General features: G+C 45.6%; 2 protein-coding genes across 9 annotated transcripts in view; one reads left to right on the forward strand and one right to left on the reverse strand.

Moving 5' to 3' along the window:
* COL7A1 (collagen type VII alpha 1 chain) overlaps positions 1–25,062 on the reverse strand; it is a 105,422-nt gene that overhangs the window by 26,757 nt on the left and 53,603 nt on the right. For all 5 annotated transcript variants that reach the window (XM_083419176.1, XM_083419175.1, XM_083419177.1 and 2 more), the window contains 22 exons: positions 24,762–24,842; positions 23,884–23,919; positions 23,727–23,762; positions 22,446–22,526; positions 21,627–21,662; positions 21,082–21,153; positions 16,338–16,382; positions 16,097–16,132; positions 15,484–15,519; positions 13,137–13,241; positions 12,406–12,441; positions 11,960–11,995; positions 11,377–11,424; positions 10,511–10,546; positions 9,163–9,294; positions 8,148–8,348; positions 7,686–7,721; positions 4,944–4,988; positions 3,154–3,225; positions 2,171–2,215; positions 1,228–1,290; positions 938–982 (listed from right to left, as the gene is read on the reverse strand). In XM_083419176.1, coding sequence (XP_083275302.1) covers positions 938–982; positions 1,228–1,290; positions 2,171–2,215; positions 3,154–3,225; positions 4,944–4,988; positions 7,686–7,721; positions 8,148–8,348; positions 9,163–9,294; positions 10,511–10,546; positions 11,377–11,424; positions 11,960–11,995; positions 12,406–12,441; positions 13,137–13,241; positions 15,484–15,519; positions 16,097–16,132; positions 16,338–16,382; positions 21,082–21,153; positions 21,627–21,662; positions 22,446–22,526; positions 23,727–23,762; positions 23,884–23,919; positions 24,762–24,842 — 1,359 coding nt within the window. The remainder of the gene's footprint in view (positions 1–937; positions 983–1,227; positions 1,291–2,170; positions 2,216–3,153; positions 3,226–4,943; positions 4,989–7,685; positions 7,722–8,147; positions 8,349–9,162; positions 9,295–10,510; positions 10,547–11,376; positions 11,425–11,959; positions 11,996–12,405; positions 12,442–13,136; positions 13,242–15,483; positions 15,520–16,096; positions 16,133–16,337; positions 16,383–21,081; positions 21,154–21,626; positions 21,663–22,445; positions 22,527–23,726; positions 23,763–23,883; positions 23,920–24,761; positions 24,843–25,062) is intronic.
* Positions 1,297–12,333, forward strand: LOC310667514 (uncharacterized protein). 4 transcript variants are annotated; one of them, XR_014506300.1, is made up of 5 exons: positions 1,297–1,574; positions 9,653–9,790; positions 10,695–10,762; positions 11,110–11,196; positions 11,932–12,333. XR_014506300.1 is itself a non-coding variant. In XM_083420095.1 (4 exons), the coding sequence occupies exons 1-4, from the start codon at positions 9,695–9,697 to the stop codon at positions 11,946–11,948; spliced, it is 321 nt and encodes a 106-aa protein (XP_083276221.1). In that variant the 5' UTR covers positions 9,312–9,694; the 3' UTR covers positions 11,949–12,333. The 4 variants fall into 4 exon arrangements, 1 of the variants encoding a protein (XP_083276221.1); XR_014506301.1 differs by lacking the exon at positions 1,297–1,574 and having other exon boundaries at positions 9,312–9,790; XM_083420095.1 differs by lacking the exon at positions 1,297–1,574 and having other exon boundaries at positions 9,312–9,790; positions 10,642–10,762.

Here is a 25,062-nt window from a genome sequence, read left to right on the forward strand (position 1 = left end):
GAAGAAGAAAATCTCTTTGGAGATCTGGTACAATTATGTCTGGACTATGACGCTAGCACAGATGCTAAGAAAGTGGAGAAGAGGTAGCATTAAGTCATCTACAATGGATGACTTTGTGGAACAAGGCTACTACTGCAGCTTCATAGCTTATAGTAACCAACAATCTGGTCAGATAAAACCACCAGCTACACAGACAACCTCTGGAAGAACATATTCAGATGGACAAGTTCTGCAAAATATGCACAATATGAAACAAACCTCAAACACGAAGCATTCAGAAAGTAACAGTGTGTGCTTCTGTATGTAATTGTATTGCTTCTTATGAAAAAAAAATAACAAGTTGAATATAATATAATATAATATAATATAATATAATATAATATAATATAATATAATAATGTTGTCTCTCTTTTGGTGTCCCAAAAGTAGGTATACTGCTTTAGAATCCACTTTCTTTGTTCTTGACTCACGTTCACTGTCATAATTCACAGTATCAGTAAAGAAAAACAATTCTTTTATCTGACTCCACTATACTTTCCAACTGCCAGTCTGAAATTTAACTGCCACTTTGTTGTGTGTTAGTTATGTGTACCCATATAATCTGTTGTGATGAATTTCACTGACTCAACTGTAAACTTTTAGGCCACCCTGTACTATACAGATTTATGTGTGGCGGATGGAAGGCCTTGAAGCAAGACATTTGTTGCTGGAATGCCGGTTTAGCAACTGTTTTTAGAAGGCTATGGAGAGAAAGCCTAGGCTGGAGCTGGGGAATACGACTTGTGGATTTCAATAAGCCCACCCTCCACCTTTCCTCCCCTAATCTGAGCTCTGAATCTTTCTCTTTGCTCTCTCTTTCCTGCCTTCTGTCCCACTCCCCAAATCACACACATTTCCCACCCCAATACTGAGGCTTCCTCCCCCCACTTTTACTTACTGCTTTCCCTTCTGGGCCAGGGAGGCCTCTTTCTCCTGGAAGGCCCTAGAGCAAAAGAAAATTGAAGGTCATTGAGAGAAAACAGAAGGCCAACAAGGCATCAAATACCACCTCTGCAGCCACAGCGTAATACAGCATCAAATGTAGGTGGGTGTGGAATATGTCCCCAAACCCCACTGCTCCCCAAAGCAGGGTGTTGTTTATTATTAGAAGAAGCAGTGGCAGCTGGGATTTCAGAACTATGTTCCCCCTGCCACCATTCCCAACAGTGGTCCAACACCAATACTTACTGGAGCGCCATCCCTGCCTCTCTCGCCGGCTTCACCTCTCTCCCCTTTCTGCCCAGTTTCACCCTGCAATTCAAAATGTTGTTTGATGTCACAAAGGCAAGTAGGCGGGCCCTTTGTTTTAACGTTCCATCCCAAGGGCCAATCCGTATCCAGCTCTCCTTGACTGCCCACTATGATGCGTTTGTCTGCATTGCTTCCCCAGGAGACCAGGATGGGACTTGGGCACAGTCCAACCGAGGGCATGGATGGAGGCTGCCAATGTTTTGGGACAGCCCTGGCTCACCACCACCCCTGAGAAATAGTGAGAAGTGTGGGGAATGCACACATCAAGAGCAAACCTGAAAAAAGTAAGCACGTGAAGACCCACTGTAATCAGTTTATTTTGATATTATTTAGTACATTCATGTCCCACCTTTCTTCCAGGCTCTTGAACTGGAACTTTATGCTATCCTGGCATAAAGGAAGTTTAAGACCATGAACCCAGAGAGAGCCGAGACCCCTAACCCTCGAGGAATGGAGTGCCAGCAGCCATTATCCATGGTTTCCACCCCAATTCTGGGAGTGGAGTGGGATCCTTTGGGGTGGGGTGGGGAGAATAAGCATGGGAATAAGCAAGCCAAGCTCCCAAAGCTGAGTTCTGAAGGAAAGCATGGCGAGGCCAGGAAATTCCTGCTTTGGTGAACAGAGATACCCCACTCTTAGTCATAGCTGTTGTTGCACCTCTGCTTAGGTGGAGGGCAAGTAACCCCCCTTTTTGCTCAGCACTGCTGTGTTCTTCATGAAACCCGTGAAAGGGATAGAGAAAAAGAAGAATTTTCAAAGCAAGATAAAAGCCAAACACTCGGCAGGAAAGAAAAGGTCCCCCTCTTGGCAAGCGAAGGCACAGAGCAGGCACAGGGGAAGCCGGAGAGATGCAGGGGCGGGAGACTTACTATACTCAGACCTTATCGCCTCTAGAGCCTTTCTCGCCATCTTCTCCTGGCTCTCCCTGTACAAGGGGAAGGAAAAAGGGAAATGTTTGCTGCAAGCCGCAAAGAAGTGAGTCCTAGTCCATGGATGGGGAATCTGTGTCCCTCTGGGGTACTGCTGGGGTACAGCCCTCATCAACCCAATCACTGGCTATGGCACAAGGGATTTCGGAATCCATCATATGGAGGGTCATGGATGCTTCATTCCTGGTCTAGTTATTTTTCATCATCCATAATGCCCAAGTAGTAACAAATGCCATCATGTGAAGCTCAACAATGATTCCTGCATTGCTACCTTGCTCCTCCCAAGCTTGTGTCTATCACATGGTTCACACCTTTGTTACCTAGGGCTGTAATTTACTAGGCAAATATTTAAGACAGCAATCCTATGCATACTTATTTGGAAGCAAGTCTCAGTGAACTCAAAAGGACTTACTTTTGAGCAGACCTATGCTGGATTGTGATGCAAGCTAACTAATATTTAAGTGAATCTTTTAGCAAATTTTAACAGACGAATATTAAAAGGGAAGCAGAAAGAACATACTGAAGATTTCTAATATAGCCTTTTTTTGTTATCTCATCACATTCTTCATTATCTCAAAATGGCAGATAAATTGCGGGTTTGGGACTCAGCAATTCTGTTTATATTTAATCAACTGGTTAAAAAACCCTGATGCCCCACTAAAGGGTCTTCAAAGTGGGGAAAGTTTACAATACTGCAGTCTCAGATTCTGTTGTGGGTTGAAAGGCTCCCTGATTTGGGGAGCTAAATGCCAGTTCTGTTATCATTCATGGTCAGAAAAATACAGGACTCGGAACTGAAATTATTAAAACCACTAGAAGAGTGGAGCATACCCCTATTCCGGGGAGGAGGGGGGAACTTCCCTAAAGCTGCTATGTGCATAGGTAGGGAAGTCTCCATTGGCTGAGAAAAGACTGGCATGGAAAGGGCACTAACCTTGCTTCCCTTGGGTCCTGCAGCCCCACGCTCTCCTGGAAGCCCCGGGAGGCCCCCTTCCACTCCATCCACCTGGAAAAATAAGAAGAATTGCACATGGGGTTTCTCCTCCTGCACAGAGACAAGACCTTGCACACTCATGTTTTGTCTGTATTCCGACAGAATGTCACATACTGTTCTCCACTACATGCAAAGAACTTTTATGTGGATATTCCAATACTTGGATAACCTCTCAAGAACTAACTGCTAATAGAGCTGCAGAAACTGCTTGACTTAATCAGGGTACCTGTGTCTGTTCCACGTGCAGTTTAGGATCCATCTTTCCCTGGGTATAAAACTGTAGAGTTGGAAGGGACACTGAGGATCATCTAGTCCAACCCCCTGCAATGCAGGAATATGCAGCTGTCCCTAACAGGGATTGAACCTGCAACCTTGGCATTATCAGCACCATGCAGTAATCAACTGAGCTATCCAAGCAATCCCTCATGCTTGATTAATCTGTTGATTTTTCTAGGCTATGCTATGACCCAAATTCATAAAAGTTCACACAGAATCAAACTTAAGCCCCGGAGCAGAAGTGTGTGTGTGTGTGTGTGTGTAAGGGGGGTGAGATTGACCTCACATCGATGGGCATTCATAACTTACTCATTGAGCTTTTTCTAGTTAACTAAAGTGGGCAGCGAAATTTGAAGACCCTGGACTCAGCTGGAAGATGGGAAATGCTTAACACGATCTTCTGAGGCCTGGTATCAATTTAGAGCAGCACGTGCTAGGGAAAAGCTTTAACTTTTATTCCCATTAGAAATCTAGCCAGTAAGTAGGCAGGGCAAAATAGCAACAGAGGAAGGAGTAAAGGGTTGGGATCTGTTTGAGCTTCAAAACACTGAATTGCCAGTCCAAGGAAGCACACAAGGCTGTCTAGGGCAAGGCATTCATGGCTACAGGGTACAATCCACAAGGACTAGAGGCAGAAGAACATGTCTATGTCTCCCCTTTTTTGGGGTTTTCAAAACCCAGGGATTTTCTCACAGAGTTCAAAGAATTCAGAATATAACTCAACACCAGTGATCAACATCATTTTACATTGACTTATTATAGGTCTTCCTCGTGTTACATCGCCTGGAAACGATGCCTTATGAGGAACGGCTAAGGGAGCTGGGCATGTTTAGCCTGGAGAAGAGGAGGTTAAGGGGTGATATGATAGCCATGTTCAAATATATAAAAGGATGTCACATAGAGGAGGGAGAAAGGTTGTTTTCTGCTGCTCCAGAGAAGCGGACACGGAGCAATGGATCCAAACTACAAGAAAGAAGATTCCACCTAAACATTAGGAAGAACTTCCTGACAGTAAGAGCTGTTCGACAGTGGAATTTGCTGCCAAGGAGTGTGGTGGAGTCTCCTTCTTTGGAGGTCTTTAAGCAGAGGCTTGACAACCATATGTCAGGAGTGCTCTGATGGTGTTTCCTGCTTGGCAGGGGGTTGGACTCGATGGCCCTTGTGGTCTCTTCTAACTCTACGATTCTATGATTCTATTCTATAAGTGTACCATTTGTGCTCACAAGAGCTGGGCTGTACAAATCAAGCTATGTGCATTCTTTTACAGAAATAAAAAAGTGTACATTCTTTTACACAAATATATGCGCCTGTGTAGAAACAGCTTTTAGCTGTGTTTAGTACAATATGTGAACAAGCTTAATATGAGTTCAGCATCTAGGGGACGGGGACACACACACACACACACACACACACACACACACACATATATATATATGGTTGAAGGAATCACTCACCCTGGGTCCTGGAGGCCCTGGTGGCCCTGGTAAGCCATCTCTGCCCTGGGGACAAGAGAAATAGGGTAATGATCAAATACATGGATGATTCTCCAAAGAAGTGATCAAAGTCTTACTCACCCCCACCCACAATGTGTCACAACAGCAGACATTGTCCAGTAACTCCTAAAGGCATGGGATGAATGAGGAATACAGAGAGATAGGCCCACCACAGGTATATCATTCAGAACTATACTTTACAGCCAAAACATCTGTAACAGGGCCCAGATGCCACTTTTTAAAAAGAAAGAAAAAAAATACAGAAACTAAACTTCCTGAGAATGGGATTCAGAACCAAAAAGCAGTATAGGGGAGGGTTCTTAACCCTGTCCTTGTCTGCTTGTCTCTCTGTTTTACTTCCCTCCCCCAAGTGATTTCTCCCTGACCTGAGCAGAGTTCCAAACTTGTGTTGAGGTGTTGGCTTTTAATCTTCCAGTTTAAATATTTTAGTGTTATTTACATGTGCTTTGGGCTTGGTTTATGATTGTACATCACTTTTGAGACTTCTTACTAGAAAAGTAACTCATGAATATTTTAAAGAAGCAAAAAAATAAACACGAGTTTAGAATTCTCTGGTGGAGAAAAGCCACACAAGGGGCATTTGGAGCAGAAATACAGCAAGCACAAAAAGTGGTACACATCCGCTTCCCTCCCTCCAATGCTTATCTGCAGAATTGTGGGTTTTCCTTATCCCACATGTATTTCATTATTCAAGAACTGTCTACTTTCTCTACTTTGTTTTCAAGTAAGGCAGCCCTCAGTGCCTGCTCCAGACTGGACTGACACCAATTACCCTGAGGCAAATATCTTGTCTCAGAAGGATTTATACCCTCAAAGTAAGTATATAATCCTAAAAAAATAAAGTTTCTTTGTCCTGAAGCTGCATTTGTAAATGCACACTGTTCTCAGAGATAGATGTGGAGAGACAGATCGGCAATCACTCTGAAGTCTAATAAATTAAAATTTTCAGTGGCTACTAGTCATGAAGGCTATATATTATTCAGAGGTTGAGTGCTTCAGAATATCATCTGCTAGGAGGCAAACAGCAGGAGAGAGCTATTGTGCTCATGCCCTGCTTGTGGGCTTCCCATGGGCATCCGGTTGGCAACTGTGGGAACAGAATGCTGGACTAGATGGGCCTTTGGTATGATCCAGTATAGCTCTTCCCATGCTCTTGCCTATACACAGAATTATAACCACCAGACCCCAACAGCAAGAGAAGTATATAGTTGTATTCATACTGAAACCAGTCTACAAGTGCCCTGTCTGGTTGACAGTTTTCCTGAAGACTATTACTCCTTAAACTCCAAGAAAGGAGTTTCTCCACTTTAGCCAAAGCAGCAATTTTTATTCCCTTCTCAAGACCACATGATAGACCCCTTTCACAAATCTCTCCTTAAGCTTTCTGCTGGGTCCACAGCTTCGTTTGATTGTTGCTGTCTATTTGCTTCTAAGGCCTCTTCAAACCCCAAGCATATTTCCCTTAAACTTTCTGTACGCCTCTTAATTCTGGTATATAGTTTCAGCTTCAGTTTATACAGGATGTGCATATCAAACATGCACTCCAGTCTTCTAGAGATTTGTTCCATTGCCTCCTTTTCATTTTCTGGCCAACAAGGCACTCCCACCTTTGCTGTTTCTCCCAAATGAACCAATTAAGACCTGCAGTTTCTTGTGCAATTAAAGCAATCTAAACATTCCCTTCCTATCCCCACCCCCCTGCATCCAAGATCAGTGGATCTTGCATCCATGATAGTTGGACATGACCTTACCCTTTCCCCTCCAAGGTAGATTCATGTTGTCTCTTAAGAATAAAAGTTGGTTACAGTTTGTGGTTTGTCTGGAGTGAGGCAAACCATGAGTCTGGGTTCAGATGATACGTGAAGCTAAACTTAGTGCAGCAGAAGTGCAGCAGTACGTGAACCAGAGGAGAAGCAAAGTGGCTGTGATCTTTTTTCTGGGAACCCATATATACATGCATTTATGCTAAGTCATGGTTTGCCTTAGCATTATGTGTGAACCAGATCAATAGGTTGGATCCCAGTTAGTTGTGCAGTACTTTAGTCCCACTGTAATCAGTGGAGCATTTGTCATGCTGTACATAAATACAACTGATCTCAATGGGAGTAAAGTGTGACCAACTTAAGTCTAGAGCCAACCCAATGTTTATCTTGACAAAATTGTAACATGGGGGGGGGGGGGGAGGCAAAACCAATTACCGTATTTTTTGCTCTATAAGACTCACTTTTCCCCCTCCTAAAAAGTAAGGGGAAATGTGTGTGCGTCTTATGGAGCGAATGCAGGCTGCGCAGCTATCACAGAAGCCAGAGCAGCAAGAGGGATTACTGCTTTCGCTGCAAAGCGGTCCTTCTTGTTGTTCTGGCATCTGAGATTCAGAATATTTTATTTCTTGTTTTCCTCCTCCAAAAACTAGGTGCGTCTTATGGTCTGGTGCGTCTTATAGAGCAAAAAATACGGTAGTTACAAAACACCCAGGTACATACACAGCTAATCAAAAGAAGTTAATCATCCAGACTTCAGTTTACACTACAAGTCATATATTTTTAGTGTGAACAAATAGTTGGCAAATTCCTTCTTCTATGAATACCCCAGCATGGATAATTTTAAAGATGATTTATCTAGCACCTGTCCTAAGATGGATAGCTCTGGACTCAAAGTATAATAATAAAAAACACCACTCACCGGCTCTCCCTGTCCACCCTTCTCACCCCGATCACCCTGGAAAAAGAAAATGATGAGTTTTAGAAAGAACCACAAAACTGTTTCAGGAAATGAGGTACTAATGAGCTATCCAGGAAATGTGAAAGCATACATAGTTTTATTGCTGCTGTGCCATGAGTCTATTATGTATATTGTTAACACATGGCTTTATTTTGGTTTAACTGTGTAACTTTTCATTGTTTTAGATAAACAAATAATCTGATGTTCAGACATGTTTCCCTCAGATAGCCCCACTTAGGAGAACCTCTCTTGCTCTGCCTCTATCCAACTCATGCAATGACTATGAGGAAATGATGGATTCGGAAAATGTGGTCACTGGAGGGGCACGCCAAGGTTACTTGGGGGCTTTTGAGCTCCTGGTCACATTAGGTGCCTTCCCAGTTAATGGTGTCCCTTTCTATTCCCACCTTTTGATATGCTCACCTTTTCTCCAGGCCTCCCAGCCTCTCCAAGTTCTCCTGCCCGGCCTGGCACCCCTGGTATTCCAGGTTTCCCAGGCTCCCCAGGCTGGCCAGATGGTCCTTCTGGCCCCCGCTCTCCAATGGCACGCCCTGTTGGGCCTTGGGGGCCTTGGTCTCCTTTGTCTCCCTTTTGGCCTCTTTCTCCAGGGAAGCCTATGAGCCCCTGTAAAAAAAAACACAGAGCATCATCCAGCGGGCCACAGATCAGCTTTTTCTACAAAAGGAAGCTCAGAAATTTCTATGAGCAAAGCGCCTCTGCAAATGCTTTTCATCATGGAGACTGGTAACTCCAACGGGATGGATCCCTCCACAAGGAGCTTTGAACCAGGTCACAGCAGCTACAGCTGCTATTAACCTCCCATGTCAGATAATCAGATTCTGAACATTAACACTGAATTTTGGGTACTTCTAGCTCCACTATGGACGCGGGTGGCGCTGTGGGTAAAAGCCTCAGTGCCTAGGGCTAGCTGATCGAAAGGTCGGCGGTTCGAATCCCCGCGGCAGGGTGCGCTCCCGTTGCTCGGTCCCAGCGCCTGCCAATCTAGCAGTTCGAAAGCACCCCCGGGTGCAAGTAGATAAATAGGGACCGCTTACTGGCGGGAAGGTAAACGGCGTTTCCGTGTGCTGCGCTGGCTTGCCAGATGCGGCTTTGTCACGCTGGCCACGTGACCCGGAAGTGTCTCCGGACAGCGCTGGCCCCCGGCCTCTTAAGTGAGATGGGCACACAACCCTAGAGTCTGTCAAGACTGGCCCGTACGGGCAGGGGTGCCTTTACCTTTACCTTTAGCTCCACTATATCCTTCAGTTCCGAAAGGGCATTCCTGATAGTGGCGCCACCACTGCGGAATACTCCCCTCCCCTGAAGTTGGACTAGCACCAATAGTGAACAGCTTTTGGCACCGAGTGAAATTTTTTTTGCTCCATCAGACCTTTGCATGAACATCAGAGCATGATAGCTAGGGAACTGTAAACCTCACCTCTCTGCCTGCTGGTCCTCTCTCTCCGGTATCCCCTCTGTCACCCTTCGTGCCTTTCAAGCGGACAGGGGCAGGCAAGAATTGATCAGAACTCCCTTCAAAGGCACCAGTGATCTCCCGCAGTAAGGAAATCTGTAAAGGAAGGAGGGAGAGTTGAGTTTGTCTGCTAAGGAAATGAAAAGAGGCAGAACTGGTCCACCACCCTGTGCACAAACCTTTAAGCACAAACCTCAACAGCATGATCTCCACACACACCCTATTTCCAGACCATCCCTTCCTCCATCTGGAGCAAAAGGCAAACTTAATACATGCCCTGCCCTGTGTGCCGGACCAATGATAACTTGAGAGAGCCCTATGGTCATCATGGAGAGCATGAAGCTGAAACACTGGAGGCAACCTCAGCATGGATGCTAAAAGCACCCAAAAATAACATTCTGGGCAGCAGAGTAGAAGGTACACCAGCATTACTTCTAGTTTACTTCCTCCTTAGGCCAACACCAGGTGCAGGCCCTCCTAGAGGAAATCCTTGGTGATGGAGATCAAAGGACAGTGGGCCACAGAAGCTCCCCCCACCATCCCTGCAGCCTGTGCTGATGCTGTACCAAGTACCTGCATCAGAAACCTTAAGGTACCGTATTTTTCGCTCTATAACACGCACCCGACCATAACACGCACGTAGTTTTTAAAGGAGGAAAATCTGTAGGCATGCCACCCGTAGGCATTCCCTCCATAACACGCACAGACATTTCCCCTTACTTTCCAGGAGGAAAAAAGTGAGTGTTATGGTGCAAAAAATACGGTATACTGTAAGATGCATCCGAGAACCTTCATTTGTTTATGATGTTCATGATGTATAAGAACCTAAAAAAAGCCTGTTAGATCAGACCAATGGCCCATCTGGTCCAGCAACCTGTTTTCACAGTGGCTGACCAGATGCCTTTGGGAAACCAGCAGCAAGCAGGATTCAAGCACAGCAGCACTTTCTCCTCCTGTGGTTTCCAGCACCTGGTATTCAGAAGCATTGCTGCCTCCAACTGTAGACACAGACCATATCCATTATGGGAGTAGCCCTCTCCTCCATGAATTAGTCTAATCCTCTTTTAAAACCATCCAAGTTGGTGACCATCACTGCATCCTAAGTGAACCCTAAGTAAGATGGTCCTTAAGGTACCATGGTGCTAATTCTTTAAGGGTTTTAAAGCTTAATTCTAGTGCTTTGGACAGAGCCTAGAAACGTTTCCCTTCATCTGCCTAGTTATTCACCAGAAAGAACCAGGTCCCACGATGGATGTACACTGGAAAGCATAACCTGGGAGGCAAAATGGCAGATGAGGCTGCCAACTCATACCTTAATTCCGCTCGCTTCTAAGACACGTTCAACATTCTAGACAAAAGGAGGAGGAAACCCATTAGCAAAAAAAGTAGGCAGGGGGAGATAAATTACAAACAAATATCAAACTCTCTACTCTTTGCTTTGAGGGTTCTGGCCGCCCTCCTGTATTCCTTGTCTTGCTGCTCCCTATGGTGATCAGCTCTATTGTGACATCACAATACAGCACAACTGAACCCTCAAGAAGTCAGAGCAACATCACAGAGCTAGGTGAGTCCATACCTGATACATCCATCTGATGCCGTGCCTATATATAAGCTGCTCTCTGCAGAAGGGAACTCCCAGCTGGAGACACACAAAGGAAGCTATACCAGCAGATGGTTGCCTTAGGGCAGGATTCCCACTGAGACAGTTCTATATTTCACCAGTTTGTTGCTGGACAAGTTCCCTAGCTTCCATTACTAATAATTTTTTACACATGTGAGTTTCTTTTCCAAGTAGTGCTCCAGAGAAACACACCAGAATACTCCAGTTATGGGAATGAGGTTATGGGAATGAGGAGGCATAGTAATGCCATATAATTGAGAAAACAAAAACCATCTCTTATACATTGTCAGGAACATCCATCAGTCCCCCCTCCGATCCACCAGTGGGAACCCAGACCACAGTGTGCTACAAGTGGAAAGCAGAGGTACTGCAGAAAGGTACCTACAGAGCAAATACTTCCTTCCATGACTCAAGCCACAAGGCATATTTGGGAGAAGGCAAACACCGCCACACCCTCTCCCAGGGTCTAGAGTTAATTTCAACAGAGAGCAAATCTGTACATGTGTCATGTCCCCCCACCAGACCCTCAAGGTGAAAGAGCATGTCTGTTAACTCACCGGTGTTGTTCCAGGTACACCTCTAAGCCCAGCTTCCCCTGGTCTTCCCTGTAAGTGATGGGGTGGTGGGGGAGAGAGAGAAGGAAAACAAAATAAGGCTCATTGTATAGTACTCAATAAGTGTGCATTGTACACCATGTAACAGCCCCCATCAAGGGTCATTAGACTGCATTTCATGTGAGCAGAAGCCTCTGGTGTGTTGCGCATGACAATACCCCCATTAATATGCATCGCTGCATGATATGCCAAAGGGCCTCCTGTAGCCCAGTGCAGACTGGGGATGGTCTAGAACCCAAGTGATCTGCCAATAAGATTCCATTAAGTTCTGGTTCCAATGCGCTTTGAGTCCTTTGAAAACCTACACTTTCTCAAAGTGGGATGCATATATTTTAGCACAGTTTTACATGACAAAAGGAAAAGTGATTGCTGCGGCAGGTGGAACTCACTGCAAACTGCAGCTAATAATAAAACAGGGATTCCACAAGACTGAGTCAACGACCCCTCTGTAAGGGGCTCCAACACTTGGGGCCACAATGTCATTCTAATTTTTTTCAGGTGCTTTGTGGCTTTAAGAGATACCCACCTGATCTCCTTTGGATCCGGGCTCCCCTCTGTCTCCCTGAAACACAATGCACACAAGGAGTTAGTACTGAAGAGAGAAATTCATTTCTAAGGGTGCAGAATATGGTAGATCTCTGGCTCTACATATAGGGTACTTTGGGTCTAGGGGCTTGGAGTCATGCAACATGGATTGTGGCACACAGGGCAATATATCCTGCTACTGCCGGTAGGGATTCAGATATGTAGAGAACTCCAGTCCACAGCATGCCTCCTTTGCTACCTTGTTTATTTTCTGGCCATAAGCTCATCTGATGAGAGTGGCCATAGGAGAATGCCCCATAGTTTCAAGGCTGAGTTTTCAAATCCCAGAGAGAGTTCAGTCAACACGGAGGCAGGTTTGCAATGTGCTAGCTATATTTTCTTACTCCGTCAAACTGTGTGCAAGTTGAAGCAGAAGGCTTTGCTTACCTTTTGTCCTGAAATCCCTGGGAGGCCTGGCATGCTCTGAAAACAGCAAGACAGTGGTAAGCAAAACAGCAACTAAGCAAGGACACTCAACACAAATGAATCCTTAACCACATGGGCTCTGCGGGGACTCCCAGCATAAGGGGTACCAGGGTTGGGGGCTGCACATTCATGTGTGTGCATGCTCACGTATGCAAATACAGACAACTTTTCCCATTCTCTTCTTACACACATTTTACTCTCCAGCTAACAGAACCAAGACTGCTGTGTGCAGTGACCGTGGCTGTTATCCGGGGGAGGGGGGGAGCTTCTTCCCCAGCACTTCTAATGAGCTATTAGGAGTGCAGGGACAGAATTCTTGACTGTATGAAGAACTTAAAAAGACTTCCAACCCCTGTGCTCCAGAGGGACAAAAATCACTATCCAGTGGACAGTGGCCTTGACTGAATCAAGTATGCTGGGGTGGGGGAAGTTGAAACCTCTCCTCCAGACCTCCCAATGTCTGACCAGCTAGGTAGTGAGGCGAAGTGGGCAAGGTTCCCCAGGACTTTGAAGCAGTGGTGCCCACTGGGACTGGTAGGGCAGAAGGCAGATAGACCAACTGTGGCTTGCCTTTCACACTAAACAGCACTAATTCTGCTCTCGGTTCAGCATCCCGAGAGAGTCCGCCCTTTTCTGCTGGTGAAGCTGGCAAAAATAATGTGGTGCTCATTATGCGTGAGGAGGCTACTCACCTGGCCTGGAGGACCAACTTGCCCTGGCATGCCAGGAATACCCGGTGGCCCTGGGGGGCCTGGAGGCCCAATGGTCCCTCGCTCTCCTTTCACACCTTCACGACCCTGCCAGCAAAGAACATATGCAGTGACACGTAATACAGAAGGGGGTGCCTTATACAGAGTCCATCTGGCTTTTCCTGACTGGCAGTGGCTTCGCAGGTTTCTCAGCCCTGCTGCCTGAGGCCCTTTTAAGCTCATTGGTGCTGGGGATTCACCGGGATCCTTTATTTATTTACTATTTTCATGATCAACAATCTCATTGATTAATTTCTTCTCATGAGGCATCTAATAGCAATTTACTACACACACACACACATATATATTGTGCTTTTTGGGGGGGGGAGTGTGTGAATGAGGTGCATCAGTACTCATATATTGATAGAAGTGCTGTGGGCGTCAGCACAAAATGGCTGCCAGGGGCAGCAAAAAAAGAGGTACTGGTACTTCATATTGTAGAGTACGTTACCAAAAAAGGGAGAAAAGCCCAATGTGTGCATATTTTATACACACACAATTTTAAAAAAAGAAGAAAATGAAGCTCTAATAATTAACTACAGCTTCCCCTCAGTAATTTTCTAGTACTCTCTCTAATCTGCACTGCTTGACAGCCTGTGTTCCTTCAGAACACAAGAACCCTCCTGGAGCGAGCCCAAGACCATAGCTGTCAACGTTTCCCTTTTTTAAAGGGAAATTCCCTTATTCCAAATAGGATTCCTCGTAAGAAAAGAGAAAAGTTGACAGCTATGCCCTAGACCCATTTAGTCCAGAGTGGCAACCAGATGCCTGGGGGAAGCCTGCAAGCAGAGTCCGAGTGCAACCGAACTCTCCCCATATGTCATTCCCAGCAACTGGGGTTCTGAGGCAAACTGCTTCCGGCAGTGGAGGTAAAACCTCTGAATGCCAGTGCCTGCAAATACCTGTCTAAAGGTCCCAGAAACCCTGTAATTTCTAATGATTCCTTTTTAGGTCCCCCCCCCAAAAAATCTGGAGGATGTAGCTATATCCTCAGGGTCAGGTTGTGCCTCAAACTCAGATAGCATCTTAAATAAAAAATATCAACTTATCGGTCAGGTCACAGTGACATGAAAAGCAGTAAGTTTTGAGTAATAGAGGAGCTGAGGCTGACAATCCCACCCAATGCCCAGCTGCAGCCACAGGGCTTTTCCTATACTGTCAGTGTGTAAAGAATAAACGCATGAACAAACAGAGGCTTAAGTATTGCATGGGGAGGAATTCAACATTGCGCTGCTATGATTGTTCAGTCACCACGAGCATTTTTGCTTGCTAGATAGAATAATCTCCCTGTGATGCCCCCAAGTTGACTTCTCTCAATCTCCTAAAAGTGATTTGGTGGGAGAAGGTGCACACAGGAAGAAAAGCCCCATTGCACTATTGGGACTCGGGGGGCTGCCTCCCAGTAGCGCAACTATTTAATTGAATCTGGCCCATGGGATTCAGACATCTTCCCCCAATAACATTGATATTATTATTGTTATTATTATTTAAATTTGTGTACCACCCTTCATCCAAAGATCCCAGGGCAGTTCACAACAGAAAAATACAATGCGAGAACACAAAATACATAATAAAACAGAAACAAACCAATATTTCCTCTTCCACAAACACATTTAAAAAGCCACAGAATGTTAATCAGCCAAAGGCCTGGTTGAAGAGAGGCGTTTTCACCTCATGCCTCAAAGTGAATAATGAAGGTGCCAGGTGAGCCTCCCTGTGGAGAGCATTCCACACACGGGGAGCCACCACAGGAAAGGCCTGTTCTCATGTTGTCAACCTCCAGAATTTGCATGGGGGAGGCACACAAAGAAGGGCCTCAGATGATGATCACAGGGTCTGGTTCCTGAGCTGTTTATGGGAGAGCTACCCAGCATGCAAAGCATATTGTTCATTTATTGCTGGGAAAATACAATTGCATTTTGTAGTTGGCAGCACTGCCTGTGATCTAGTTGCCCAAGAGGCACAGGCACCTAATGGATACCGCTAGCCGAGGTGGGGATACCGGCAAACTTGTTTTATGCTTAAGATAATATTTTATTCTCTTGTTAATTGTTTTAAACATGCATTTTATATTTGACATCCTTCAAATAATGTTTTCTTTTTAAATGTTTAAGGTAATGTTTTAATGACGCTGCTTTGAATATATACTTCATATTTGATGTTCTTCAGTAATGTTTTATTCTGGAATGTTTTATGTGGCGTTTTAACCTGATGTGAGATTCTTTTCTTTAAAATTTAAAGTTGTTTGGGAATAATAATAATACCACCTTTCAAAGGCAATGGTACTTACATCTCGGCCGGACGCTCCAGCTTCACCTTTGTCCCCCTAAATAGGAAAAATGAAAACAAGATTTTATCATTGAAATTACCATTGTGCAGTACAGACAGGATTGGGCCATGCCTTCCTACTCTTGGTATTCCTTAAACAGAGAGGTCCACGCTTCCTTGGATCCCTGCTACACCTAATAGCAGTTCAAGTGGTGAAGAGGTGCTGCACTCTCCAGACTAGTATCCCTGCAGGGTGGTGGCAGGTCAGGGTTGTGGTGGGAGTGCCAGATTGCCTCTGCCCATGTACCTGTACTGTCCCAACCTTGCTGCCAACCTGCCTTGCTTCAGCCCAGTCCAGGTAAGCTTCAGCAAAACCAGTGTTGGAAGGGCAGCTCTGCCCCACCGCACCGGCGGCTGCTGCCTTACACTCATCACTGCACAGCTCACTGACACTCTCAATGCAAAGTGGCTGCTATGAGCTACAGAAGGATGGTGGTCATGCTGGAAATAATGGTACCTCTGATGAGGGGTTTGTTTCATCATAATGCCCACCCTGCTTTCTGATAGGCTGCAAGTAGGCTGGCTAGCAGGAGGAGGTTTGACTAACATACTAGGAAAACATATAGGGCATTTACCTTCCTCCCATCTTCTCCTGGAGTCCCATCTTCACCCTGGAAAAATAAAATGTCACATCTATGTTACTGCTCCAAGGTCTGCTTAGAGACCAACCGCTCTGATCTTCCCATTTGCTGCAATATCTGATAAAAAGTGCTCTTTCAGTCACCCACACTTCCACCCCACCAATACAATCCCTTGCCTGTCAGGCCTGAAGCCCCACTTCTCCAGCAGGGGATGGGGGTCAGGCCCATCACTCACATTCTTCCCATTCAGCCCAGGTTTGCCGTCATCGCCAGGCTTGCCCTGGAAAAGAAATGCAAGTTGTGAGCCAAGAGAGGGAACCCAGACACTGAACTGCCCAAGGTCACCGTAAACAAACTGGGATTTGAATCTGCATCAACAGAGCACAAGATCACCCTTCATTCATTCTACCCTAGCTTTCATTCTTCAGTGAAAAAAGATTTAAACATAACAATTTCAAAAGGAGGAAGGGGAAAGGGAGACCTTTCCAGGAGATGTTAAAATGTCCCAGTTTCTGTACAGGCCATGCTGCTCAGAGAATTGTGTATCAAGGCTGCGATTACACGATGTAAAACTGTGGATTGGCCAAATGTTGGCTGCTAGGGTTGATGCGCTAAAGACCAATGCAATCTGCACTACAGCCTGTGCAGATACATAACAGAGGCAATCTAGTACAAATATGCTGCAGAAAGTTGCATTCAACCCAAAGCAATGCCCGGGTCGTCCGAAAGCACACCTTTCCTCCAGGTGCAGGTCCACTCTTAAATGTACCACCCATTGACTGTCCTTAAAAACAGCAAAGCAGCTTCTCTTTGATCGTCCTGCAAACTCACTATTCCTCTTATCAAATCATAGAATCATAGAATCATAGAATCATAGAGTTGGAAGAGACCACAAGGGTCATCGAGTCCAACCCCCTGCCAAGCAGGAAACACCATCAGAGCACTCCTGACATATGGTTGTCAAGCCTCTGCTTAAAGACCTCCAAAGAAGGAGACTCCACCACACTCCTTGGCAGCAAATTCCACTGTCGAACAGCTCTTACTGTCAGGAAGTTCTTCCTAATGTTTAGGTGGAATCTTCTTTCTTGTAGTTTGTATCCATTGCTCCGTGTCCGCTTCTCTGGAGCAGCAGAAAACAACCTTTCTCCCTCCTCTATGTGACATCCTTTTATATATTTGAACATGGCTATCATATCACCCCTTAACCTCCTCTTCTCCAGGCTAAACATGCCCAGCTCCCTTAGCCGATCCTCATAAGGCATTGTTTCCAGGCCTTTGACCATTTTGGTTGCCCTCCTCTGTACACGTTCTAGTTTGTCAGTGTCCTTCTTGAACTGTGGTGCCCAGAACTGGACACAGTACTCCAGGTGAGGTCTGACCAGAGCAGAATACAGTGGCACTATAACTTCCCTTGATCTAGATGCTATACTCCTATTGATGCAGCCCAGAATTGCATTGGCTTTTTTAGCTGCCGCGTCACACTGTTGGCTCATGTTAAGTTTGTGGTCAACCAAGACTCCTAGATCCTTTTCACATGTACTGCTCTCAAGCCAGGTGTCACCCATCTTGTATTTGTGCCTCTCATTTTTTTTGCCCAAGTGCAATACTTTACATTTCTCCCTGTTAAAATTCATCTTGTTTGTTTTGGCCCAGTTCTCTAATCTGTCAAGGTCGTTTTGAAGTGTGATCCTGTCTTCTGGGGTGTTAGCCACCCCTCCCAGTTTGGTGTCATCTGCAAATTTGATCAGGATGCCCTTGAGTCCATCATCCAAGTCGTTGATAAAGATGTTGAATAAGACCGGGCCCAAGACAGAACCCTGTGGCACCCCACTAGTCACTCTTCTCCAGGATGAAGAGGAACCATTGATGAGCACCCTTTGGGTCCGGTCAGTCAGCCAGTTACAAATCCACTGAGTGGTAGCATAGTCAAGACCGCATTTTACCAGCTTCTTTACAACAATATCATGGGGCACCTTGTCAAATGCCTTGCTGAAATCAAGGTAGACTACATCCACTGCGTTCCCTTCATCTACCAGGCTTGTAATTCTGTCAAAAAATGAGATCAGGTTCGTCTGACATGACTTATTTTTCAGAAATCCATGCTGACTATTGGTGATCACAGCATTCCTTTCTAGGTGCTCACAGATTGTTTGCTTAATGATCTGCTCCAGAATCTTCCCTGGTATTGATGTTAGACTGACTGGGCGGTAATTATTTGGGTCCTCTCTTTTCCCCTTTTTGAAAATAGGGACAACATTTGCCCTCCTCCAGTCTGCCGGGACTTCGCCTGTTCTCCAGGAATTCTCAAAGATGACTGCCAGTGGTTCTGAGATCACATCTGCCAGTTCTTTTAATACTCTTGGATGCAGTTCATCTGGCCCTGGAGACTTGAATACATCTAAACTAGCCAAGTATTCTTGTACTATCTCCTTAGTTATTCTGGGCTGTGTTTCCTCTGCTGAATCATTTCCTCCAAATTCTTCAGGTCGGGCATTGTTTTCTTTATCGGAGAAGACTGAGGCAAAGAAGGCATTGAGGAGTTCAGCCCTTTCTGTGTCCCCTGTTTGCATTTCACCATCTTCTCCTCTGAGTGACCCCACTGTTTCTTTGTTCTTCCTTTTGCTACGAACATACCCATAGAAGCCTTTTTTGTTGCTTTTAACCTCTCTAGCAAGCCTGAGTTCATTCTGTGCTTTAGCTTTTCTGACTTTGTGTCTACACGTGCTGGCTATTTGTTTGAATTCCTCTTTGGTGGTTTCCCCCCTTTTCCATTTTTTGTACACATCCTTTTTTAATCTTAACTCAGTTAAAAGTTCTTTAGATAGCCACCCTGGCTTCTTTAGGCACCTTCCATGTTTCCGTCTCATTGGTATTGCCTGAAGTTGTGCTTTTACTATCTCCCTCTTAACAAACTCCCAGCCATCATGAACTCCCTTTCCTTTTAGTATTACTGTCCATGGGATCTCACCCAGCACTTCCCTAAGTTTTATGAAGTCGGCTTTCTTAAAGTCAAGAAATTGAGTCCTAGTATGCTTGGCTGCTCCTTTCCGTTGTATAGTAAACTTCAGAAGAGCATGATCACTTGCGCCTAATGATCCTTCCACTTCTACCCCATTAACCAGGTCATCGACATTGGTTAGGACCAGATCTAAAATGGCTGTTCCTCTTGTTGCTTCTCCCACTTTCTGGACAATGAAGTTGTCTGCAAGGCCAGTGAGGAATCTGTTTGACCTTATGCTCTTGGCTGAGTTTGACATCCAACAAATATCTGGGTAATTGAAGTCCCCCATTACTACTATCTCCCTTCCTTTTGCATGCTTGGCCATCTGTTCCAGGAAGGCATCATCTATGTCCTCCGTTTGGCTTGGGGATCTATAGTAAACTCCCACAATGAGGTCACTATTATTCTTCTCTCCCTTAATTTTGACCCAAATGCTCTCACTTTGGCTTTGAGGTTCTAAATCTTGGATCTCTTCACAGGTATACACATCCCTGACATATAACGCCACTCCTCCTCCTTTCTTGTCTGGTCTGTTTCTCTGAAATAGATTGTATCCCTCCATTTTTACATTCCAATCGTGGGACTTATCCCACCAGGTTTCAGTGATGCCTATTATGTCATATTTAGTTTGCTGTACCAAGAGCTCAAGCTCATCTTGTTTATTTCCCATGCTTTGTGCATTAGTGTACAGACATTGAAGTCCATTAGTCATTCCCCCGTGTCTCTTATTTAAGGATTTTTTCCTCCCACCACTAGGTCTGCTTGCTGTTTGCTCCATTTGGTCTATGACATTTGGATGATCATCTTCATCAATTAATAGACTCCTACCTTCAGGAGCACTGTCTCCCTCCCCCGCATTAGTCAGTTTAAAGCCCTCCTGATGAGGTTTCTTAGTTTTTTGGCAAAAACATTCCTCCCAACCGTTGTGAGGTGCAGCCCATCGCTTGCAAGAAGTCCATCCTCAAGAAACTGCAGTCCGTGATCTAAGAATCCAAACCGTTCCTGTTTACACCATTTGCGAAGCCAGCTGTTTACTTCCACTATTTTCCTCTCTCTCCCTGGGCCCCGTCGTTCAACTGGGAGGACAGATGAGATGACGATTTGTGCATTTAATTGCTTCAATTTCCTGCCCAGAGCCTCGTAGTCTCTTTTGATCTTCTGGAGGCTATTGCTTGCAGTGTCATTGGTTCCCACATGAACCAAGAGGAAGGGGTATTTGTCAGTGGGTTTTATGATTCCTTGCAGTCGTTCAGTTACATCTTGGATCTTGGCCCCGGGGAGACAGCACACTTCCCGAGACATCTTGTCAGGCCCACAGATCACTGCTTCTGTTCCCCTCAGTAAGGAATCCCCTATCACCACTACACGCCTTCTCTTAGGTTTGGTCAGGGTTCTTCCGTGAGCGGTCTGTTCCAAGGTCGCCTGCACATTCCCTGAGGACTGACTTTGCTGCTCATCTTCATATACGTGATCGACTGTAATGAGGGAGAGATCCTCAAATGGAGTCTGCTCTTCGTCTTCCATGCTAGGGGAGAGGACCTCAAAGCGATTGTGTATTTCTAGACAATCAGAGCGAACCCTGGGCCTCCTACTTCTTTGAGTCACGTTTCTCCACATATCGGGCTCCTGTGTTGGTGAACTAGCCGCCTCCTCAGGGGAGTCCCCTGTCTCCTCCTTGGTGGAGACGGTGTGCTCTGTTGCTTCCAAGAAGAGCTCCAGCTCTCTAATTCTTTGGAGCGTAGCTACACGTTCCTCCAGTTGCTGGACTTTGTCTTTTAGGAGAGCAATCAACAAAAACTGACATACAATACAATCATGTAAAAACTGACATACAGGTTAGGACACAGAAGAAGAGCAACTTCATAACAAGAGCCACTACAGGGAAGTATGATGTTGGGTGTGTATGATCAGGGATCAGCTGCACGATACTATCAGTGGGTGCAGAATACCATCCTTCATGCTTAAGCACATTACTCACAGGCAATCCTGGAGGTCCTGGGGGGCCACTTGCTCCAGGAGGACCCTGCTCGCCACGCAGACCTGCAAGACCCTGCAAAAGGGGGGGGGGAGGCAAAGAGGTGAGAAGTAGACCCCTGTTAGTCTGCAAAGCAGAAGAGAGACCCAACTCTTCATAAGATGCTTGGTAGCTGAGATTAAGAAGTCTCTCACAGTGTGGAAAGAGAATGCGAAGCACCCTTTAGGATGGGTAAGACAACGGGACTCTATACAGACTGCACTATGATCAGAAAGAAGAAAATTAAAATAGACCAACTCCATCACATCCAGGGTTTTCTGTAGTCCCTGAAGACTACCTTAAGGTGTTTAAGTGCTAATCATTGACAAGAAGAAAGGCCAAGAGCTGTGCTCAAGCAGGCTAAGGAGATGGAGAAACAGTAAATGATGGACTTGCTGCAAGATTTCAGCTTCTAAGTAGGACCCCACTTTTGAAACGGGATTGCAAGAGAAAGTATCAGCATTTGAGCTCAAAACTCACGTAGCCTGATGTGAGGTACCCATACTTACATCTCTGCCAGGATCGCCCTGCTTCCCAGGATCACCCTGGGGGGGAAATAAGACGTGGATGTGATCGAGAGCCAGGCATACAGCAAACTTAGAATCTAGTGTGCAGGAGATGCACACTATTTATTTATTTCATGTCTAAGATGGTAAGATACTTTAAACAAGCCCCAGAGGCAGGTATAATCACATCATTGTTATTTTATTTGCAACAGCTAATATTTATTGGTACCTGACCCCTGACCCCCCAATTTCTCTACACACAGTGCTGGAGAGGCAAAAAGTCTGTTTTTTCACAGAAACATCTCTCTTCCTACGTTTAAAGTCAGGTCTGGTTCTAGAGCAAAACAAGAGGTTCATTTAGGAATCTATAAGAGTACATTTACTACTTGGGCAAATGTGTTTACTTCCCTTTTTAAGGTGACACAATGAGATCCAATTAAAACTAAATTAGGCTTGTTAAGGAGTGTACAAGCTTTCACATTAGAAAGCTCTCAACACTGGTCAGAATCACATTCCGCCTAATGCAGACTGCTGTGAAAGTCAAAAGTTTTCTCCTGCACCAATTAATCTGGTCCAATAAACACTCTGAGGACTTCTTCTAATTTGGGGCCAAAAGATCACCCTCCATCAACTCAGCTTCCATATTATAGACGTGCTGCTAAGGCAGACGGCAAATGCTACAAAATGGCTGCCTGTCCTAATCACTCTATGTATGGTCTTTAGAGCAACTCACAGAACAGCTGACTGGGCGGACAATGACACAGTCCTACTGTGGCTTAGCTATACCTGCAAATTGTATCTTTTACCAAGCATTACACTTACCCTTGGGCCTGCAGGTCCTGTTTGACCAGGCTTCCCATCTAACCCATTCCGGCCATCTTGCCCTGGAGGGCCTCGGTCACCCTGCAGGAGAATTAAATGAGAGTGAGTGCCCAGTGTTCTGGACCACAGTGCTCTGGAAGGCGGCAAGCAGGAAGAATGGGAGCTGTGGGGAAAGTTTTGTATGCCATGAATCTTTGGAAAACCTCTAGCCCATGGGCTTAATTGTGCAAGCCATGCCCACCTGTCTGTCACCTGACATTTCGCATGAAGCTCTGTTATCTCTGGTCTAAGCACTAAGTGCTAAGATTGGAGACAAGAGATCCTTTATCTCCAGTCTTAGCACTAAGCACCACAGCACTAAGACAAGACATTAGCTTATCTTCAATCTTAGCAGTGTGTTGCCTAGCGCTAAGATTAGAGATAAGCCTCTGCCTGCTATTTGACAGTTGTATCTCCCATCACCAAGACTGGAGATAAGCCTCTGTACAGTCAAAGGCAGCTGTGAAAAAGCCTCTGATCTTTAAGAGACAGTAGGCAGAGGCTTGGGACGCGGGTGGCGCTGTGGATTAAACCACAGAGCCTAGGACCTGCTGATCAGAAGGTCGGCAGTTCAAATCCCCGCAACGGGGTGAGCTCCTGTTGCTCGGTCCCTGCTCCTGCCAACCTAGCAATTCGAAAGCACAACAAAGTGCAAGTAGATAAATAGGTACCGCTCCAGCGGGAAGGTAAACGGCGTTTCTGTGCGCTGCTCTGGTTCACTAGAAGCAGCTTAGTCATGCTAGCCACATGACCCAGAAGCTGTATGCCGGCTCCCTCGGCCTATAGAGCGAGATACGCACCGCAACCCCAGAGTCGGCCACGACTGGACCTAATGGTCAGGGGTCCCTTTATCTTTACGCAGAGGCTTATCTGCAGAATTAGGGCTGTGGGATCTCTGCCACTATTGTTTGTCATCAGTCATAATTTCAGTGGCTCCATAAAGCTCCTAAGGTACTGAGAAATATCAGAGACAGTGGCAGCAAGAACCACAGAAGAAGTGCACTGCATTAGTGTATAAAGTTGTAGCTATTTTATAATTTCTCCATTTAAATCCAAAATTCGCTATCCGAAACAAAAATTGGTATCAGAGAAAACCTCAGCTTTCTTTTTAAAAAAGGAAACAAGCTGTTGCTATTGTGGATAGAAGTGGGTACAGCATTTACTTGGGAGGATGATAAATACAGTGAGTTTCCATGGTTCTCACCCTCACCTCTAGCATCCGAAACGTCAGAGCTCTCTTACCTTCTCTCCCACAGGACCTCGGTCTCCGGGGTCACCCTGCAAAATGAAAGAGATGAGCACGTGCTCAGTTTGCAAAGAACCACGCAGAGCTGGGAATTAAGCTCTCCAGAAATCATACGGGGAGCAGGACACTCAAAGCAGACAGAAAAAGACTTACACGAACTCCAGGGACACCTCTGGAGCCTTCAATTCCCTGCAAGAGAGGGGCAAAAAGAGTGTGAGAAGGGAGTGTCTGGCTGACGTTTAGAAATTTTTAGGTCATTTAGGCCAACAGACCTTGTCTTTCCACCCAAGGGTTCTCAGTCATACAAATATAATAAAATGTGATAAATAAAGCAGCAAAATAATACACTCAGAAACAAGGCAGGTTAAAACATCAACAACAGCACTCCAGTTTAAAATCAGTTCAAACGTATTTACAAGTCAGCTTGTGGGCCAGAGACTTGTCTAAATAAAAATGCCATTGACTGCCGCTGGAAGGTCATTAGAAGTAAGGCTAGCCAGGGCCCATTTGGCAAGGAGAAATATGCCCCTGGGAGCCACCTGCTATCCACTACTAAGTCACTTACCCCTGAGATTATCCCTCATTGCTACACATTACCCTCTCTAAGGCGTGATGATGACCTTTTGCTTTGATGCACCAACCCTTCCTACTCAAAGCAGTGTACAGAGAAAACCATAAACACGAGTGGCCAAGATGGCACCCACAGGCCCCCATGTGCCCCCACAGGCACCCAAGTGCCCCCACAGTGGTCTTATCCTGTTGAAATTGGTAGAAGCATTCTGCTGTAGCCAACAGAACAGATTGTGGTGTGTGGTTTCTCCCGATAAAGATGAGACACAGGCCCCAAAAAGTTCAGCAATCCCTGCCGTAAACAACAGGCGATGAAGCCATTCCAAACCTAAAGACCTGCCCTTCATCCCCTTTATGTCCAAAGCTTGTTTCTTCTCCAATGGCTGCTCTACACTGCCTCAGTTTTAGCTTGATGAGGTTTTGGGCATCCTCAGATATAACTCCAATGAACTGGCACCTACCCGTTCTCCTGGCAGGCCAGGTAAACCAGCATCTCCTTTGACACCTTTCATTCCATCTTCTCCAGGGTCCCCTGGCTCCCCCTGTAAAGGAAACAGGGGTGCAGTGGGTGAGGAAACAACAACGGCATGCCCTCCCTTCTCATTAACCGATATCCACATAACTATTTCTGAAGAATGCCCAAGGGTGACTGATTTCTCTGAGGGTCAGACTGGACATGATGCTCATATGCCCATATGGGATTTCCTCCCTGTGTAAAGAGCAGAGGATTGTAGTACAGGGGGAAGGGGGAGGGTTAATCCC

Source organism: Podarcis tiliguerta (assembly GCF_965153285.1).
Source record: "Podarcis tiliguerta genome assembly, chromosome: 2".
Classification (NCBI taxonomy): domain Eukaryota; kingdom Metazoa; phylum Chordata; class Lepidosauria; order Squamata; family Lacertidae; genus Podarcis; species Podarcis tiliguerta.